Source organism: Capricornis sumatraensis, chromosome X, assembly GCF_032405125.1.
Source record: "Capricornis sumatraensis isolate serow.1 chromosome X, serow.2, whole genome shotgun sequence".
Taxonomy (NCBI): domain Eukaryota; kingdom Metazoa; phylum Chordata; class Mammalia; order Artiodactyla; family Bovidae; genus Capricornis; species Capricornis sumatraensis.
Genome location: NC_091092.1, coordinates 121,511,682 through 121,532,795, shown reverse-complemented (window position 1 = coordinate 121,532,795; position 21,114 = coordinate 121,511,682). Strand labels below are relative to the sequence as shown.

General features: G+C 44.3%; 1 protein-coding gene across 1 annotated transcript in view; it reads right to left on the bottom strand.

Annotated features, from left to right (window-relative positions):
* Window positions 1–21,114, bottom strand: part of PCYT1B (phosphate cytidylyltransferase 1B, choline) — a 115,384-nt gene that overhangs the window by 74,796 nt on the left and 19,474 nt on the right. Inside the window, exon 2 of the mRNA XM_068962814.1 lies at window positions 2,761–2,860. Coding sequence (XP_068818915.1) covers window positions 2,761–2,860 — 100 coding nt within the window. The remainder of the gene's footprint in view (window positions 1–2,760; window positions 2,861–21,114) is intronic.

Genomic DNA, 21,114 nt, shown 5'->3' with positions numbered 1-21,114 from the left:
AGCAGTGGGCATGGAGATGGTCCTCCCACTACAGAAGATCGTAGCTTCTGTCTTGTTCACACACTTGCTAGCCTCCAGTTCAAAGTCTGAGCATGTTCTCACTGAGCTCCATGGGCTGCCGTGGCGCATGCTCCACAGGGCAGCCCATCGTGGTGGACAAAGCAGGGGTATGAGGTGAGAGGGACCTGAGATTGAATCCCAGCTCTATTGGTCAGATGGGACATTTGACAAGTTACTTTCCAGTTCTCCAAGTGTCACCGGCCTTGTCAGCAGAGAGGGCACAAAAATACCCACCTTAACCAGTTTTTGCAAAGACTAACTAGAGTACATACAGGGCACAGCACCTAGCAAATGGAAAGCAAGTTCAAATCCCCTTTTCCTTTCCCTTAGAAAAGTAGGATCTTTTTCTGCTCGGGCCTAAAGCTCATCCTTTAACTTGAAGTCAAGTCTGTTCTCTTCATAACCACCTGGACTTTGATTCCACCTTTTAGATTTATTGCTGCGTCAGCATTTCTCAGGCTATGGTCTAGAGGTCACCAACTTCAGAATTGCCTGGGCTATTTGTTTAAAATGCAGATGCCTGGGCTCCATGCTAGATTTAGGAGTCTGGGAGAGTGAGCAAAAACCTCTGCTGCTTACAAACTTTCCAGGTGATTCTTTGCACACTGGTTTAGCTGCTCTGCACTGTCTCCTCAAGGCTTTTCTTGCCTAAATCTTCACAACAAGTTATTATAAGGACTTCCTTGGTGATTCAGTAGTTAAGAATCCGCCTGTCAACAAAGACAACGTGGGTTCAATCCCTGGTCCGGGAACTAAGATCCCACATGTCACAGGGCAGCTAAGCCTGTGTGCCACAACTAGAGAGCAGCCCCACTCACCATAACTAGAGAAAGCCCACACAGCAACAAAGAGCCAGCGTGGCCAAAAATAAATAAGTAAATTTAAACAAAGAAGTCACTACAAAGCCCTCTAACTGCCTGCTCTGCTCCTCACTTCACTCCCTCGAAGCTCTTCTTAAAGGGCAGCAGAGTGTCATGGCCAACAGATCAAGCTTGAGCACAAACAGGTTTGAGATCCAACCCCAGCTTTAGCACTTACCACTGGTTCTCAAAGCATGGTTCCCCAGCAGCAGCCTCACCTGGGAACTTCTTAGAGACGCACATTCTTGGGTCTCACCCCAGTTGGACTGAATCAGGGGGTAAGGCCCAGCCACCTGTGTTTTAATAAGCCCTCTGGGTTACTCTCAGACAGACTCCAATGTGAGAAACACTGCCACTTACTAGCTAAACGATCCTCTGCAGATTCACAGCTTCTCTAAAGTAGCGGTCCCCAACCTTTTTGGCACCAGGAACTGGTTTTGTGGGAGACAGTTTTTCCATGGACTGGGGTGGGGATGGTTTGGGGATGATTCAAGTACATTACATTTATTGTGCACTTTATTTCTGTCATTATTACATCAGCTCCACCTCAGATCATCAGGCACTTGATCCTGGAGGTTGGGGACCCCTGGTCTAAAGCCTTCACTTCCTCACCTGTGAAATGCTAAAAGTATCAACCACATAGGGCTGTGATAGTGAAATGACAATAAAGATAAAGAATTTAGTGTACAGTAAGTACTTAATAAATATCTGCTGCTCTTAAGCAAACTGTCCTTTGTCCCATGGATTCTATTACATTTGGGATGTTTGTTTTTTGGGCTGGCGAGTGGAAACCATAGAATTATGCCGTCTCAAATGGCTCAAGGCTCACCTGCTGGACTAGTCTTATTTTTCACTCCATCCCAATCGACAGAAACGCCACTCACTCCCTCCCTATCATTGCGCCTTCACTACTGCTATCTCACTTGCCCACAATATCCTTCCATTTTCTGCCCACAAAGAACCCATCGTACTTTTTCTGAAAGATCAGCTCAGGTCTGGGATTAGGTCTTGCCTGACTGCTTGAAGCCAGATGAATCTGCCCTTCTCAAAACTGTCAGCTATCATTTGTGCTGCAGGATTTAACCCCTAAGAACATGCATGCAAGCTACTGGTGGGTTTTTATTGCCTATCTAGTTGTCTTGTCTCTTTAATTATAGTGAACGCTCTTAGGAAACAGAGATAGCACCTTACAGTTCTTTTTACATCTCTTCCCTCTCCATCTCTGGTAGGGGCTAAAGGAATGAACAGTAAGTTCCTAGAGCAGAGCCAGGGCATACTTGGAGAAACTTAAAACACAGACTTTTAAGAATGATAATAATTACAGTAGCGTAGGTTTTTCTATGACTTCACAGTTTTTAAAAAATGCAATGGTATGTTTAATGCAATCTAGTTGTCATAAATGGAGAAGGCAATGGCACCCCACTCCAGTACTCTTGCCTGGAAAATCCCATGGATGGAGGAGCCTGGTAGGCTGTGGTCCATGGGGTCGCACAGAGTTGGACACGACTGAAGTGACTTAGCAGCAGTAGCAGCAGCAGTTGTCATAAAAAGCCCTGTTTGCACATGAGGAAACAGATTGAGACTGTTCTCATGATGCCCAGGCGGTAGAAAGTAAAGAAGAGAGCTGGGGCTGCAACTCCAGGGTCCTGCAACATCTTTTCCTTGGCTACTTTGCTTGGTGCAGTTGATCGACATCGGCGTTTACCCTTCCCGCCCCATGCGATCACCTCTAGATGTGTGTCTCCAATTTGAAGCAAGAGCTGCTCACATAATGATGGGCCTTTCTGCCACTTGAGATGTCAGGACAGGGCCCGCCAGAGAATAAGTAGTACAGCCTCACCTGGTGTCCCTAAGCGGGCTTGAGCAATGGTCAGTTTCTCATGGGGTGCTTGGCACAGACAACTCGTTTCATCTGCAAATGGGGCAGGTGCAGTCAGGGTCTAGAAGGAAAAAAAGAGAAAGGGAGTAAATTCAGTCTGACAGCCTTGGCTTTGGCACTGACTTCCCCTGAAGTTTTACCTCTGTTGGCTACATGTGGATGATTAAGTAGAAGATATCCACTCAGTCTTTCAGAGAAATCTCATACTGTTAAAAAGAAAAACAGGGATATTGTTCATGAAGGCTTTTTTTTTTTTTCCTGACTGATGCTTCAGCAATAAGCTCTCCAGCATGTACTATCTGCCAGGTACCAGACGTGGTGCCCTGAACATGTTATTTCCCCCAGGCCCTGCAATACCCTATGATGGCTAGACACCGCTCTCCTCCTATAGGCATTCTGTCCTTCTACAGCACAGGATGATATCATCTCTGCATCGCAGAAAAGGAAACTGAGGCTTAGCAGGATTAAGGAACATGCCAAGTCATGCCCCCTGGAAAGGCACGATGCTCAGCTTGGAGCATTTCACAAACAACCAGGGCAGACTTCAAACATTCAGACTTACCCACACCCGGGGGTACTCGGCTGGAAGGAATGCCATGGTCAGGAGTGTGGCAGACATCTGTATTTCACACACAGCGGCCTGGCCAATCACAAACTCTGACGTCTCTTTAGCGCAAAGGCCCAAGCAGTTATCTGTGCCCGGGGAGGGCCTAAAAGCCCAGCATTTCTGGCGGGCTGCAGATAACTGCTCCTCTCTGGTCGTTCCAACAGCCACCAACGGCTGGAGGCCCCGCCCCAGGCAGCTCGGGCTGGGGCTCTGGGGAGCGCTGTCAGAGAGATGTAGTCACTTGGAAGCCTGCCCAGGAAGTGGCTCTGCATTTTTGAGTCAGCCTCTTAAAATGAAAACCTCACTCTCTCTAGACAGAGGAAGACAAAGTGAGCCGTATTTCTGTAAACAAGGGGCAAGTGCAATCCAGAATCCATCTGTCGTCTTTGAACTACGTCCTTACCATGGTCTTCGCTACCTCATCTTCAATCTTTTTAAAGCTGAAGGTGACGAGTCACTGTGAACATTACTCATATTGCTGCACAAATTATTTCTTAGAGATAGACACAGGTGTTCCTTAACTTGGGAAGACTAAAGAATGACCCATACATGTGAAGGGGGCTGTGAGACTGCCATTCATTCACTCATTCACTTATATACATGTCAGGTGACATCTGAGAACTGGAGGTAGAAGCAAAGATAAGACCAGTCCCCATTCTGGAGGGACCCCCATGCTCCACTGACCTGCCCCTACCCTCTCCCCATTGTTGTACCTTTTGCCCTGGCAGCTGGAGTCCTGCCCTAAAGTTGTCTGGAGACCTCTCAGTTGCCTGAGGCTTTCTTAACCCCCACCCTCCCATTCAGGGCTCTGAAAGCAAATCAAGACTTGAGACATGGATTCGGGAAATTTGAGTCTCTAACTGCTTCCCTTTGAGATACATTAAGGTGACCTTGTAGGCCATGATGGGTCAGGGCCATATTTGTGAAGAAATAAAGGGGCGCAGGGGCAGGGATGACAGTAGAGGCTCTGTAGCCACAAAATGGGGGTTCAAATCCCCTTTCGAGCACTTAAAGGCTCTGTGTTCTAATTTGACTCTCCTGGTTGAAAGGAACAGATACTACAGCTAAGTCAAGAGATGAAGGCTTACTTTACAGCTATCCTGGCACACAAACTGTGGGGGGGAAGGAGAAAGGGGCAGCACCTGGCCCCAGAGTGCTCTACGTTGACCTGGCTGCTCTCTGCATGTCCGTCTTTCTGTCCCGCTCAGATTACTCTGTTTCCTTCCACTACATTCAAGTCTCTGCCTTCTCCTCCCTCAGAAACTTCAGCTTGAATATGGCCCATTGCAGCTTCCTCAGTCTCCCCGCCCAACCTTCTTTCAATGGCTTTGGGTTCAGCCTTTCAGTCCCAACTCCTCCCTCTTCCTACCAACTTTCTGCTTCTTTCCATGCTTCTCAATTCAAAATCCTAATGGAAGATCAACTTGACCAAGTTCATCTGTTCAAATGAGGCCACAGGAAGGGTTGGTTGGCACTCAGTCAGGTGCCACCTGGGGCCCAGAGGCTGGTTAGTGAAGGGAGGAGGACTAGTGAGGGAGGTCATGTGTAGCCTGTCATGGCCTCTTTAGCAGGAGCTGCCTTTGGGGCAAGAAATGTATCTCACTTTGGGGACATGCCTGCAATGCGGGTAGATCTGGGTTTGATCCCTGGGTGGGGAAGATCCCCTGGAGGAGGGCATGGCAACCCACTTGAGCATTCTTGCCTGGGAAATCCCATGGACAGAGGAGCCTGGTGGGCTACAGTCCATGGGGTTGCAAAGAGTCTGACACAACTGAGTGACTAACACTTTCACTGGTGGTTAAGACTCCATGCTGCATGCTTCCAGTGCAGGGTGCCTGGTCAGAGAACTAAGATCCTGCGTGATGCAACTAAGATCTAGTGTGGCCAAATAAATATTTTTAAAAAAACAAATGTATCTGACTTTGTGTGTTCTTAAAAGGAAGCTCAACTTAGTTGAAACTCACTTTTATCTTTAAAATGGGTACCTATCTTATAGGGGTGTTGTGAAAGATGGGGATCAGGTATGTGAAGGATCTGGTACCCAATGACTTAGAGCCATTTCTAGTGCTTCTAGCTTCTATTAGTGTTCACTGTTATATATCATAGTATATATTATATATTATGAATAATTATATGTATTATGTAGTTCCCCATTGAAACAAGCAAACTGACTCATGAATGAATTTTTAGGACACAACCCAAATAGACAAATGAATTGGCAAATGGGGTTAACTTACATTAATGATTCATTAACCTTCAATGTATGTGGCCAGTGAATCTTTTTTACATGATCTAAAATAAGTTATTAATTGGAGATCTTTTATGTGCTAGTCACAAACTTTATTAAAGATATAAGGTGTTGCTGTTTTCCAAGAAAGGTGTCAATATATTTTAGAGGGTGTGAAATCTGGTAATTAGAGTTGTAAAGCAACAGTAGTTACTCAAAGGTGAAAACAGGTTTATGTGCACTGTGCATTTTGTTCTTAATCATTGTGACCTAGAAGTAGGAAAACAGATGAAGCAAAGAGATGGAAGGCAGAGGATGCTCTTAAATGTACTTGTGAGCATGTGAGAAGTCCATTAACAGTAGTTGACATGGAGATGGGGTACTTCTTGTTATGTACAAGGCACTGTGCTTAGAATGGGAAGAGTGTAAAAATAAATGAATGTCAGACAGGCTTGTTCTCTAGGATACTTCCTAGGTTGAAATTCAAGCTCTACTTTCAGGAAGACTTTGGTTAAGGACCAGCTATCATCAACCAGCCCTGTGATCTGAGGCAGTTTTTGGCAGCCTGAACATCGCAGAACCTCCTCCTCTGAGTCATAGCAAATCATTTGATTTAGAAGGAATTCTAAGGCTTCCCTGGTGACTCAGTGGTAAAGAATCCACCTGCCAACTCAGAACATACAGGTTCGATCCCTGATCCAGTAAGATCCCACATGCCATGGAGCAACAAAGCTTATGCACCACGCTACTGAGCCTGTGCCCTAGAGCCTGGGAGCCCCACCTACTGAGCCTGTGCTCTAGAGCCTGGGAGCCCCACCTACTGAGCCTGTGCTCTAGAGCCTGGGAGCCCCATCTACTCAGCCTGTGCTCTAGAGCCTGGGAGCCCCACCTACTGAGCCTGTGCTCTAGAGCCTGGAAGCCCCATCTACTGAGCCTGTGCTCTAGAGCCTGGGAGCCCCACCTACTGAGCCTGTGCTCTAGAGCCTGGGAGCCCCACCTACTGAGCCTGTGCTCTAGAGCCTGGGAGCCCCATCTACTGAGCCTGTGCTCTAGAGCCTGGGAGCCCCATCTACTGAGCCTGTGCTCTAGAGCCTGGGAGCCCCACCTACTGAGCCTGTGCCCTAGAGCCTGGGAGCCCCACCTACTGAGCCTGTGCCCTAGAGCCTGGGAGCCCCACCTACTGAGCCTGTGCCCTAGAGCCTGGGAGCCCCATCTACTGAGCCTGTGCTCTAGAGTCTGGGAGCCCCACCTACTGAGCCTGTGCTCTAGAGCCTGGGAGCCCCACCTACTGAGCCTGTGCTCTAGAGCCTGGGAGCCCCACCTACTGAGCCTGTGCTCTAGAGCCTGGGAGCCCCATCTACTGAGCCTGTGCCCTAGAGCCTGGGAGCCCCACCTACTGAGCCTGTGCCCTAGAGCCTGGGAGCCCCACCTACTGAGCCTGTGCCCTAGAGCCTGGGAGCCCCACCTACTGAGCCTGTGCCCTAGAGCCTGGGAGCCCCACCTACTGAGCCTGTGCTCTAGAGTCTGGGAGCCCCACCTACTGAGCCTGTGCTCTAGAGCCTGGGAGCCCCACCTACTGAGCCTGTGCTCTAGAGCCTGGGAGCCCCACCTACTGAGCCTGTGCTCTAGAGCCTGGGAGCCCCACCTACTGAGCCTGTGCTCTAGAGCCTGGGAGCCCCACCTACTGAGCCTGTGCTCTAGAGCCTGGGAGCCCCACCTACTGAGCCTGTGCTCTAGAGCCTGGGAGCCCCACCTACTGAGCCTGTGCTCTAGAGCCTGGGAGCCCCACCTACTGAGCCTGTGCCCTAGAGCCTGGGAGCCCCACCTACTGAGCCTGTGCTCTAGAGCCTGGGAGCCCCACCTACTGAGCCTGTGCTCTAGAGCCTGGGAGCCCCATCTACTGAGCCTGTGCTCTAGAGTCTGGGAGCCCCACCTACTGAGCCTGTGCTCTAGAGCCTGGGAGCCCCACCTACTGAGCCTGTGCTCTAGAGCCTGGGAGCCCCACCTACTGAGCCTGTGCTCTAGAGCCTGGGAGCCCCATCTACTGAGCCTGTGCCCTAGAGCCTGGGAGCCCCACCTACTGAGCCTGTGCCCTAGAGCCTGGGAGCCACAGCTACTGAAGCCCACGTGCTCTAGAGCCCATGCTCCACAACAAGAGAAGCCACTGCAATGAGAAGCCTGTGCATCGCAACTAGAGAGTAGTCCTCGCTTGCTGCAACTAGTGGAAAAAAATATACACAGCATCAAAGACCCAGCATATCCAGAAATAAATAAATACATTTAGAGAAGGAATTCTATGCTATCAGGTTGTCCCCTCCACCTACAAATGGCAGACCAACCTCAGGACAACAGGATTAAGACAGCCAGAGTCTCGAGGGGGACCCTGACTGGTCCATTCTGGCCTTCAGGCTCTATATCAGCCTGCAGGACACCCAGACCCCCATCTATTCTTCACTGTTTGCCAGAGCTAGGATGGTTCCAGGGATTCTCTGGTCTAGGCCCCACATGAGACATAAAACTGAGGCCCAATAACATAACATACAAACCTTCAAGTGCTTACCTAGTACCATGTATCCGTCTATATGCTATCACATGTATTAGTTCATTTAATTTGTACCCTGAGAGGCAGGTACTGCCTCCACTGAACTGTAAAGGACCTGTCTTCAACAGTGACACCAAGTGGCAGCAAGAAGCAACAGCAGGGGTAGATCCCTCAGACTCAGTGACCTTTTGGGCTCCCTTTGAACTGAGGACACACTAGGATTCTAAGATAATCAGGACAAAGGGGTCTCAAAAACAAGATACTGGACTTCTCGCTAATTAGAAAAGTGAGGGGGGAGCAAACAATTGAAAAAACAAAAGTGTGGGACTTCATTTTTACCCAGACTTAGTGAAATAGGCCAGATTACTTACATATAAACAAGCCTCAGCTTAAGACTCCAAATCACCAGATCACATTGTCGAGTGTTTACTATCGAATTCTGTGTGTTTCATATGATGCCAGATGTTTATAGGATAGATAAGAGAGTGGGGGAGGAAATAAGAAAGGGAAAAACAAAATTGGCTGTGGGGCAGCAATCCTCAAAGGTGAAGGGCGGCCTTTTTAGAATAGGAAGAGGTATTAGTTTGAACAGGCATATTAAATTTTTAGCAATTTTATATGTGAGGGAAAATTCTACCCTCTTAAACATACAAGTCATCGAAATTAAGCCTCTTGACTGATAGAGATCATCAGAGGATAGACTATGCCCCCTTAGGAAGCCATATACCAAATTCAGGGCTAGAGAGGCCCATGAAATTTTTATGTTTAGAGGAGAGTGAGGATTTTTAAAGGGTTAAGAAGTCCTGGCCCAGCGCCCTGAACCTCTCATATGCAAAGGCCTTGCCAGACCACAGAGTTGGAGCTAGACTGCAATAAAACTTGTACCTAATTTAAGATTTCAGAACACCCAGTCATTGCATGTGGACATATTGCCTATACAAAGCTCTGGTTACGCAAACTACATGGCAGTGCCACATGAAAGCATGTTCCCATCAGTCTTCTTAAGGGGAAGACTAGATACTGGGCATTTCATTTGCAGAATATGTTTAACTGGACATTATCAACTATTTACTTAAAAGCTATTCAGTTCAGTTCAGTTCAGTCGCTCAGTCGTGTCCGACTCTTTGCGACCCCATGAATCACAGCACGCCAGGCCTCCCTGTCCATCACCAGCTCTAGGCACTATATAAAATATACAATACAAATATTACTTGAGTGCAAAAGTGGTCAGTAGAACCTCTATTTATGCACTAAGCATCTCTGACTGACAACAGGCTCAATCACACAGCAAGTTAATCAACCAATCAAAATTTAGCATGGTACTACTGAGGGTGACAGGCCAACTTGTTTCAGCTAAGCTACTTTTAACTACAGTGGGGCTATTCAGTCAGGCCTGAGTTCAAACCCTAGTTCCATAATCCAGTGGCCATTTGATTTTCTAAATTTGAGTTTTAGAAAATTGCTGGTCCTTAACCTCTCTAACCTTCAGTATCCTCATCCAGAACATCCATAAAAGAATGATAGTAAAATGATCTCTCTCAGGACTTCCCTGGGAATTCCCCAGGAATTCCCCAGTGGTTAGAATCCACCTTCCAATGAAGGGGACATGGATTTGATCCCTGGTGGGGAACTAAGACCCCACATGCTGTGGGGCAACTAAGCTCACACACTGCAACTAGAGAAAGCCCGCATGCCACAACAAAGACCCAGCACAGCCAAAAATAAAAGAAAAAATAATAATAAAAAGGAGCAGTCGTTTCGAAAAAAAAAAAGAGTTATCTCATGAAGTTGTTGTGAGGAGTAAATGAAATGATGTATGCGTGATTAAGGTCTTCCTTCTGCCTCTCCACAATACATACTGTCCCACCTTCTTTGCTCCTCAGCGTATGGCTTTCTGTATGGACTCCACCACTGGGTTCTCTTGCCTTCCTGCTTCCAGTTGGGTTGGGTCCATGGGAAGCATGCCAAATGCTGGAGGGTAGAACAAGAGGGTACTCATCTCGCTGGTATCCTCCCTGAGAGGAACTAGTATGCTAGTCCCGCCCTCTGCCTGAGAGCCATAGCTCCATGAGCTTCTGGTAACCGCATTCTCCCCGTAGCCCTTTCCTGCCTAGGGCTGGCAATGTGTCTAGGCCTCCCAGTGTTTCTAGGCTTCAGGTACTATACCCATACTATACTTTGAGGTTTCCTTAAACTCTGTGCATGCCTTTAAAAAGAGTCCCTTTGTTACTGCTGCTGCTGGTAAGTCACGTCAGTTGTGTCCTACTCTGTGTGGCCCCATAGATGGCAGCCTACCAGGCTCCCCCGTCCCTGGGATTCTCCAGGCAAGAACACTGGAGTGGGCTGCCATTTCCTTCTCCAATGCATGAAAGTGAAAAGTGAAAGTGAAGTCGCTCAGTCGTGTCCGACTCTTTGCGACCCCATGGACTGCAGCCTACCAGGCTCCTCCGTCCATGGGATTTCCCAGGCAAGAGTACTGGAGTGGGGTGCCATTGCCTTCTCCGAGTCCCTTTGTTAAGCTGTCTCTAAATTCCCCCTTTAGAGTAAGCCGTCTATGTCTCGCCAAGGCCTTGACTGATATGGTGTATATAACAGTATGATGCCAGGCTCAATAAATTTAGCCAATAAATGTTGATGAGGCATGTTAAAAACCACAGAAATCAATTGAAAAGTGAATTACCCATAGTTAATAAAGTCATAATTGTCTAAAGAATGTCTTCCAGTTGGAAAGACTTGTACAACAACAGAACATTTTAGTCAGGATATGTAAGAGAGAAGAGAAAGACTCTCCTTCCCCTATGGAGGTCTTTGGCTTTAGGACTGGACTGACTTTAGAACTATAAAATCAGAAACACAAAAAGATGGCCCAAAGTTCATCCTTCAGTCCCATGCTGTCGGGTTTGTATCTACTTGTCACTGAATGTATTTTTTTAATGCCTGATTTTATTTGGGATCAGAGTATTTTAATCTTCTGAAAACAGAGAGTAAAGACAAAGTAGATCTCAGAGGTGACTAGAGGCCTAACACATGTGAATCACTGGACTCTTGGACAGTGTTATTGATGACAAAGAATCTCAGATCAGGCAGCTGGTGCAAAGACTCAACAAAGAGCAGTGGCACACAGGAAGAGGAGGCCCAGTACACAGCTCAGTACCAAGAAATACCCATTTTTCACTTGACTAAGTACAGCTCACACATATTCTAAACTAGTAGGCACCATTAAAAACAGCAAGATAGATACACCTGCACAGGCAGGGAACAATTTCTAAGACATTTTTGTGAATGCAAAAGGCAAGTCACAAAACAATATATACACATGTTATACAGTATGATATCATTTATGGTTAGAGAGAACTAGGGAATCGTATAGAAATAGGTGAGAACTGTGCTGTCCAATACCACATAGCCATTGGCCCTATGTGACAATTTAAATTCAAGTTATGATTTGTCATCGTCATTCAGTCACTCAGTCATGTCCGACTCTTTGTGACCCCATAGACTGCACCACGCCAGGCTTCCCTGTCCTAAACCATCTCCCAGAGCTTGCTCAAACTTATGTCCATTGAGTCGGTGATGCCATCCAACCATCTCATCCTCTGTCACCCCCTTCTCCTCCTGCTTTCAGTCTTTCCCAGCATCAGGGTCTGGCCCAATAAGTTGGGCCTTCGTATCAGGTGGCCAAAGTATTGGAGCTTCAGCTTCAGCATCAGTCCCTCCAATGAATATTCAGGATTGATTTCCTTTAGGATTGACTAGTTTGATCTCCTTGCAGTCCAAGGGATTCTCAGGAGTCTTCTCCAACACCACAGTTCAAAAGCATCAATTCTTAGGCACCCAGCCTTCTGCAATGAAGCAGATGTCTTTCTCTAGCTTTTTCTATGATCCAACAGATGCTGGCAATTTGATCTCTGGTTCCACTGCCTTTTCCAAATTCAGCTTGCAAATCTGGAAGTTCTTGGAAACAATGCCCAGTTGTGGATGTGGCTGGTGGTGAAAGTAAAATCTGATGCTCTCAAGAGCAATATTGCATAGGAACCTGGAATGTTTGGTTCATGAATCAAAGTAAAGTGCATGTGGTCAAACAGAAGACAGCAAGAGTGAACATCGACATTTTAGGGAGCAGTGAACTAAAATGGACAGGGGGTTTCCCAGGTAGCGCTAGTGGTAAAGAACCCACCTGCCAATGCAGGAGACATAAAAGATGCGGGTTTGATACCTGGGTTGGGAAGATCCCCTGGAGAAGGGAATGACAACACACTACAGTATTCTTGCCTAGAGAATTCCATGAACAGAGGAGCCTGGTGGGCTATGGTCCAAGGGGTCGCACAGAGTCGGACATGACTGAAGTGACTTAGCATGCACAAATTGGACAGAAATGGGTGAATTTAATTCAGATGGCCATTATATCTACTACTGTGGGAAAGAATCCCTTAGAAGAAATGGAGTAGCCCTCATAGTCAACAAGAGAGTGTAAAATGCAGTACTTGGGTGCAGTCTCAAAAATGACAAAATGATCTGTTTATTTCCAAGGCAAACCATTCAATACCACAGTAATCCAAGTCTATGCCCTAATTGGTAATGCTGAAGAAGCTGAAGTTGAACAGTTCTATGAAGACCTACAAGACCTTCTAGAACTAACATAAAAATAAGATGTCTTTTTCATCATAGGGGACTGGAATGCAAAAGTAGGAAGTCAAGAAACACCTGGAATAACAAGCAAATTTGGCCTTGGAGTACAAAATGAAGCAGGACAAAGGCTAACAGTCTTGTCAAGAGAATGCATTGGTCATAGCAAACACCTTCTTCCAAAGACACAAGAGACAGCTCTACACATGGACATCACTGGATGCTCAATACTGACATCAGATTGATTATATTCTCTGTAGCCAAGGATGGAGAAGCTCTATACAGTGAGCATAAACAAGACTGGGAACTGACTATGGGTCAGATCATAAACTCCTTACTGCAAAATTCAGACTAAAATTGAAGAAAGTAGGGGAAACCACTAGACCATTCAGGTATGATCTAAATCAAATCCCTTATGATTATACAGTGGAAGTGACAAACAGATTCAAGAGATTAGATCTGATCGACAGAGTGCCTGAAGAACTATGGACGGAGGTTTATAACACTGTACAGGAGGCTGTGATAAAAAACCATCCCCAAGAAAAAGAAATGCAAAAAGGCAAAATGGTTGTCTGAGGAGGCCTTACAAATAGCTGAGAAAAGAAGAGAAACAAAAGGCAAAGGAGAAAAGAAAATATATACCCATTTGAATGCAGAGTTCCAAAGAATATCAAGAAGAAATAAGAAAGCCTTGTTAAGTGATCAGTGCAAAGAAATAGCGGAAAACAATAGAATGGGAAAGACTAGTGATCTCCTCAAGAAAATTAGAGATACAAGGGAACATTTCATGCAAAGATGGGCTCAATAAAGGACAGAAACGGTAATGGACCTAACAGAAGTAGACGATACTAAGGGGTGGAAGAATACACAGAAGAACTGTACAAAAAAGATCTTAGCAACCTGGATAATCATGATGGTGTAATCACTCACCTGGAGCCAGATATCCTAGAGTGTGAAGTCAAGTGGGGCTTAGGAAGCATCACTAGCAACAAAGCTAGAGGAGGTAATGGAATTTCAGCTGAGCTATTTCAAATCCTAAAAGATGATGCTGTTAAAGTGCTGCACTCAATATGCCAGCAAATTTGGAAAACTCATCGGTGGCCACAGGACTGGAAAAGGTTAGTTTTCATTCCAATCTCAAAGAAGAGCAATGCCAAAGAATGTTCAAACTACCACACAAGTGCACTCATTTCACATGCTAGCAAAGTTATGATTAATTAAATTTATATAAAATAACTCAGTTTCTCAGTTCCACTAGCCATATTTCAGTTGCTCAATAACCACATGTGGCTAGTGGCTACTGCATTATCATAGATGCAGAACATTCCAATCATCACAGAAAGTTCTATTGGACAGCACTGGCCTAGAAAAATTCACAATGAATTGTTAACTGGGGTTATCTCTGGGGAAGAAATTACCATTAGGAGAATAGATGAAAAAGTGTTTTCATTGTTTACTCCATATATATATCTGTTATTTTGTTTTATTTTTACCATGAGAACACACTGATGTAATGCATGTAATTTAAAAATAAATTTAAAGAAATATTTCCTCCCCCGTGAATTCAGAGATGCAGGAAACTTAATCAAGGATCACAGTCCTGAATATGTAGGGCGGAAGCTATCTAACAGGAAATGAGTACTTCAAAAAATAACAACTATTATCTATAAACTCACTGTTACATAACATTATTCCCAGGTATGTGGAACATTTAAAACCCATTTGATAACCAACAAGGACCTACTGTATAGCACAGGGAACCCTACTCAATATTTTGTGATAACCAATATGAGAAAGGAATCTAAAAAAAAAGAATGAACATATGTATAACTGAATCGCTTTGCTGTATACCTGAAACTAACACAACATTGTAGATCAACTATACTCCAATAAAATTTAAAATTTTAAAAATTCATCTGTGCTTTTAAAAACCATTTATATTGTCTTCACAGTACCCACCCATCATTTATTTTTCCAACAAACACTACTTTGAATGCTTGCTGTATGCCAGGCACTGTTTTAAGTTCTGAGGATACACAAGGGGAACAAAACAGACAAAAAAATCCTGCCCTTGTGATGCTTAAAGACAATAAACAACAAAAAATGATCATAAAATGTGTAGTATGTTAAAAGGAGATAAGTTCTACAGAAAAAAAAAAGACAATGAAGGGGAAAAGGGAACTAGGGGCTATAACTTTAAGAAAGTTGATACATGTGTAAATATATAAAAGATCAATTGAGGCATGTGGTAAAAGAACACTCCAGGCAGAGCAAATAGCAAGTGCAAAGGCCCTGAGGCAAGAGCATGGCTGGCTTCTGCCAGCAATAACAAGAAGGCCAGTGTGCCTGGAGGAAATGAATAAAAAAGAAAAACAGTAGGAAATACAGCCAGAGAGGTGAGGCATAAGGAAGGGGATGGAAGGCAACCAGTACTGTGGGGTTTTTAGGATGCTGCAGAGACTGGCTTTCACTCTGAGGAGATGGGAATCAGTACCAAGTTTTAAACAGCAACTTAGTTTTCACAGGACTACCTGGCTGCTATATTGAGCACAAACAGCAAGAAGTCAAAAGTGGAAGCAAGGAAACCCCTAACACATCTGGTATCGTGACCAGGCAGGAGCAGATGAAGGCTGGGGCCAAAGTGAGGGATGGCAGTGGAAGGGTGAGATTCTGTATAGATTCTGAATAAATAAAATATGGAATTGATTGGATGCAGTGTGTGAAAGAATGAGAGGATTCAGGATAACGCCACAGTTACTGGCCTGAAGAACTGGAAAGATGGGCACTGCCATTCCCTAGGATGGGGAGGACACTGGAAGTGGGGGTTTGACAGTGGGAGGTACAGGATGGCGAGATCAAGAATTCCCTTCTCAAACACACACTTTAATGTAGATTTGGGCTTTTGGTTTTGGTGGGTTATTTTTGGCTGCAAGGCATGTGGGATCCTAGTTCCCTGACCAAGGATCAAACCCTCATCCCCTGCGGTGGAAGCATGGAGTCCTAACCACTGGACCACCAGGGGATTCCCTAGATTTGTTTAATCTACAAGAAATGAGTCAAGAATATACAATGGGGGAAAGACAGCCTCTTCAATAAGTGATACCAGGGAAACGGGACAACAACATGCAAAAGAATCAAACCAGACTACTCTCTCACGTCATACAGAAAAATAAATTTGAAATGGATTAAAGACTTAAATATAGGATCTGAAACCATAAAACTTCTAGTATAAAACTCAGGCAGCAAGCTCTTTCATGTTGATCTTAGTAGCAGTTTGTGGGGGTGGGGGGAGGTGTGTCTTCTCAGGAAAGGGAAACAGAGGCAAGAATAAATAAATGGGGGACTTCCCTGGTGGTCCAGTGGTTAAGACTCTGTGCTCCCAATGCAGGGGGCACAGGTTCAATTCCTGATTGAGGAACTGAGATTGTGCATGCCACACAGCACGGCCAAATAAATAAACAAAGGGACTTCAAACTAAAAAGCTTCTGAACTGTTGGTGGGAATGTAAATTGGAATGTAAACTATGGAGAACAGTTTGGTAGTTCCTCAAAAAATTAAGAACTGAACTACCATATGGCCCAGCAGTTCCACTTCTGGGTATCTATCCAAAGAAAATGAAAATGCCAAGTGGAAAAGATACATGGACCTCTTTGTTCATTACAGCTTTATTTACAATAGCCAAGACACAGAAGCAACCTAAGGGTCCACCAATAGATGACTGGATAGAGAATTCCCTGGCAGTCCAGTGGTTAGGGCTCCGCACTTTATGCAGGCGGTACAAGTATGGTCCCTGGCTGGGGAGCTAAGAGCCTGCATGCTGCATGGCCCCCAAATAAATAAGTACAAAAAACAGATGAATGGATATGTATATGTATTATATACAAACATACATACACACACAATGGAATATTAGTCATTAAAAAAGAATGAAATGTTGCCACTTGTGAAGACATGGATGGATCTAGACGGTATTATGCTAAGTGAAATAAATCAGACAGAAAGACAACTACTGTATGATTTCACTTATATGTGGAATCTAAAAAAACAAATGCACAAATGTAACACAACAGAAACAGAGTACAGATACAGAGAACGAACAGGTGGTTGCCAGAGGGGAGAGGTGTGAGGGCAGCAAAGTAATAGGTGAGGGATATGAAGAGATGCAAACTTTCAGGTGCAAAATAAATGAGCCACAGATATGAAGGGTACAGTGTGGGAAATATAGTTAATAACTAGGCAATATCTTGGTAGGGTGATATATCATAATTAGACTTACTGTGGTTATCATTTTGAAGTGTATAGCGATACTGAATCACTATGTTGTGTCATAGGTCAATTATACTTCAAAAATAAAGAAACAAACTCATAGAAGAGATCAGATAGGTGTTACCAGAGGTAGGGGACTGGAGAAGGGGGTAACTGATGAAGGTGGTCAACAGGTATACATTTCAAGTTATAAGATAAATAAATACTATGGATGTAATGAACAACATGATAAATATCATTAACACTGCTATATGTTACATATAAAAATTGTTAAGGGAATAAAACCTAAGTGTTCTCATCACAAGGGAAAAAATTTTTTTCTATTTCTTTAATTTTTTATCTATAGGAGATGACTGATGTTAACTAAACCTACTGTGATAATCATTTCATGTTGTATGTAAGTCAAATCATTATGTTGTATACCTTAAACTTATATGGTGCTATATGTCAATTTTATCTCAATAAAACTGGAAGAAAAAATAAAATTTAATTTAAAAAAAGAATTCTGTTCTCACACATTTGGTTTGACATGCCTATTAGATATCCAAGTGGAGATGTCAGGTGGGCAGTTGGTTGTACAAGTCTGGAGTTTGGGATAGAGGACTAAGCTAGCGATATACGTTAAGAAGCCATCAGAATTTAAATGATACTTAAAACCACTAAGCTAGATTCATTCATTCAGCTAGGGTGAGTGCAGATTGAAGAGAGGTCCCCGTGGGCACTTGAGGAGACAATGTATATTTATGGCCTGTCTCCCCCAACTACAATGAAAACTCCAAAAACCAGGGACTAAGTCTGTTCTATTTACTACTAAATCCATACTTTCTAAGGCAGTTGCTTAGTCATGTCTAACTCTTTTGTGACCCTTTGGACTGTACCCCACCAGGCTACTCTGTCCATGGGATTTCCCGGCCAAGAATACCAGAGCGGGATGCCATTTCCTTGTCCAGGGGATCTTCCCAATCCAGAGATCAAACCAGTATCTCCTACACTGGCAGGCAGATTCTTTACCACTAAGCCTCCAGGGAAGCTCTTCTAAGGCAGTACCTGACATATAAAATGTCCTCAATAAATAGTTGCTGAATGGGGAATTTTAAAGTCACTGGAGAATGACTACTGATAAAAAAAAAACTAGAGAAAGAATGATTATTGATAAAGATTAAACTGATGTAAGGCCATTATCTTCATTACCTCCACCATAGTTTGGCCCCAGGTAAATAACAGGGAGAGAACACAGCTCCACCCATGAACAGAAAATTGAACTAAAGATTTACTGAGCATGGCCCCGCCCATCAGAACAAGACCCAGTTTCCCCCTCAGTCAATCTCTCCCATCAGGAAGCTTCCATAAGCCTCTTAGCCTTCTCCATCAGAGGGCAGACAACTGAAAACCACAATCACAGATAACTAACCAATCTGATCACATGGACCAGAGCCTTGTCTAACTCAGTGAAATTATGAGCCATGCCATGTAGGGCTGTTCTGACAAAACACGGTCCAATGGAGAAGGGAATGGCAAACCACTTCAATATTCCTGCCTTGAGAACACCATGAACAGTATGAAAAGGCAAAAAGATAGGACAATGAAAGATGAACTCCTCAGGTCGGTAGGTGCCCAATACGCTACTGGAGATTAGTGGAGAAATAACTCCAGAAATGATGTATGCAGAGTACATCATGAGAAATGCTGGACTGGAAGAAGCACAAGCTGGAATCAAGATTGCCGGGAGAAATATCAATAACCTCAGATATGCAGATGACACCACCCTTATGGCAGAAAGTGAAGAGGAACTAAAGAGCCTCTTGATGAAAGTCAATGAGGAGAGTGAAAAAGTTGGCTTAAAGCTCAACATTCAGAAAAGTAAGATCATGGCCTCTGGTCCCATCACTTCATGGGAAATAGATGGGGAAACAGTGGAAACAGTGTCAGACTTTATTTTTGGGGGCTCCAAAATCACTGCAGATGGTGACTGCAGCCATGAAATTAAAAGACGCTTACTCCTTGGAAGAAAAGTTATGACCATCCTAGATAGCATATTCAAAAGCAGAGACATTACTTTGCTGACTAAGGTCCGTCTAGTCAAGGCTATGGTTTTTCCAGTGGTCATGTATGGAGGTGAGAGTTGGACTGTGAAGAAAGCTGAGCACCGAAGAATTGATGCTTTTGAACTGTGGTGTTGGAGAAGACTCTTGAGAGTCCCTTGGACTGCAAGGAGATCCAACCAGTCCATTCTGAAGGAGATCAGCCCTGGGATTTCTTCGGAAAGAATGATGCTAAAGCTGAAACTCCAGTACTTTAGCCACCTCATGCAAAGAGTTGACTCATTGGAAAAGACTCTGATGCTGGGAGGGATTGGGGGCAGGAGGAGAAGGGGACGACCGAGGATGAGATGGCTGGATGGCATCACTGACTCGATGGACGTGAGTCTGAGTGAACTCTGGGAGATGGTGATGGACAGGGAGGTCTGGTGTACTGCAATTCATGGGGTCACAAAGAGTCGGACATGACTGAGCGACTGAACTGAACTGACTAAACTCCAGAAAGAATGAAGAGATGGAGCCAAAGCAAAAACACCACCCAGTTGTAGATATGACTGGTGACAGAACTAAAGTCCAATGCTGTCAAGAGCAATATTGCATAGGAACCTGGAATGTTTGGTCCATGAATCAAGGCAAATTGGAAGTGGTCAAATGGAGATGGCATGAGTGAACATCGACATTTTAGGAATCAGCAAACTAGAATGGACTGGAATGGGTGAATTTAACTCAGATGACCATTATATCTACTACTGTGGGCAAGAATCCCTTAGAAGAAATGGAGTAGCCATCATAGTCAACAAAAGAGTCCAAAATGCAGTACTTGGATGCAATCTCAAAAACGACAGGATGATCTCTGTTCATTTCCAAGGCAAACCATTCAATATCACAGTAATCCAACTTTATGCCCTGACCAATAATTCTGAAGAAGCTATAGTTGAATGGTTCTATGAAGACCTACAAGACCTTCTAGAACTAACACCCAAAAAAGGTGTCCTTTTCATTATAGGGGACTGGAATGCAAAAGTAGGAAGTCAAGAAACACCTGGAGTAACAGGCAAATTTGGCCTTGGAGTACAAAATGAAGCAGGGCAAAGGTTAATAGAGTTTTGCCAAGAGAACCCACTGGTCATAGCAAACACCCTCTTCCAACAACACAAGAGAAGACTCTACTCATGGACATCACCAGATGGTCAACACAGAAATCAGACTGATTATATTCTTTGCAGCCAAAGATGGAGAAGCTCTATACAGTCAACAAAAACAAGACCAGGAGCTGACTGTGGCTCAGATCATGAACTCCTTATTGCCAAATTCAGACTTAAATTGAAGAAAGTAGGGAAAACCACCAGAGCATTCAGGTATGATCTAAATCAAATCCCTTATGATTATACAGTGAAAGTGAGAAATAAATTTAAGGGATAGATCTGATAGATAGAGTGCCTGAAGAACTATGGACAGAGGTTTGTGACACTGTACAGGAGACAGGGATCAAGACCATCCCCAAGAAAAAGAAATGAAAAATGCAAAATGGTTGTCTGAGGAGGCCTTACAAATGGCTGAGAAAAGAAGAGAAGTGAAAAGCAAAGGAAAAAAGGAAAGAGATACCCATTTGAATGCAGAATTCCAAAAAAGAGCAAGGAGAAATAAGAAATCCTTTCTCAGTGATCAGTGCAAAGAAATAGAGGAAAACAATAGAATGGGAAAGACTAGAGATCTCTTCAAGAATATTAGAGATACCAAGGGAATATTTCATGCAAAGATGCCCACAATAAAGAACAGAGATGGTATGGACCTAACAGAAGCAGAAGATATTAAGAAGAGGTGGCAAGAATACACAGAAGAACTATACAAAAAAGATCTTCACAACCCAGATAGTCACAATGGTGTGATCACTCACCTAGAACCAGACATCCTGGAATGTGAAGTCAAGCAGGCCTTAGGAAGCATCACTACAAACAAATCTAGTAGAGGGGATAGAATTCCAGTTGAGCTATTTCAAATCCTAAAA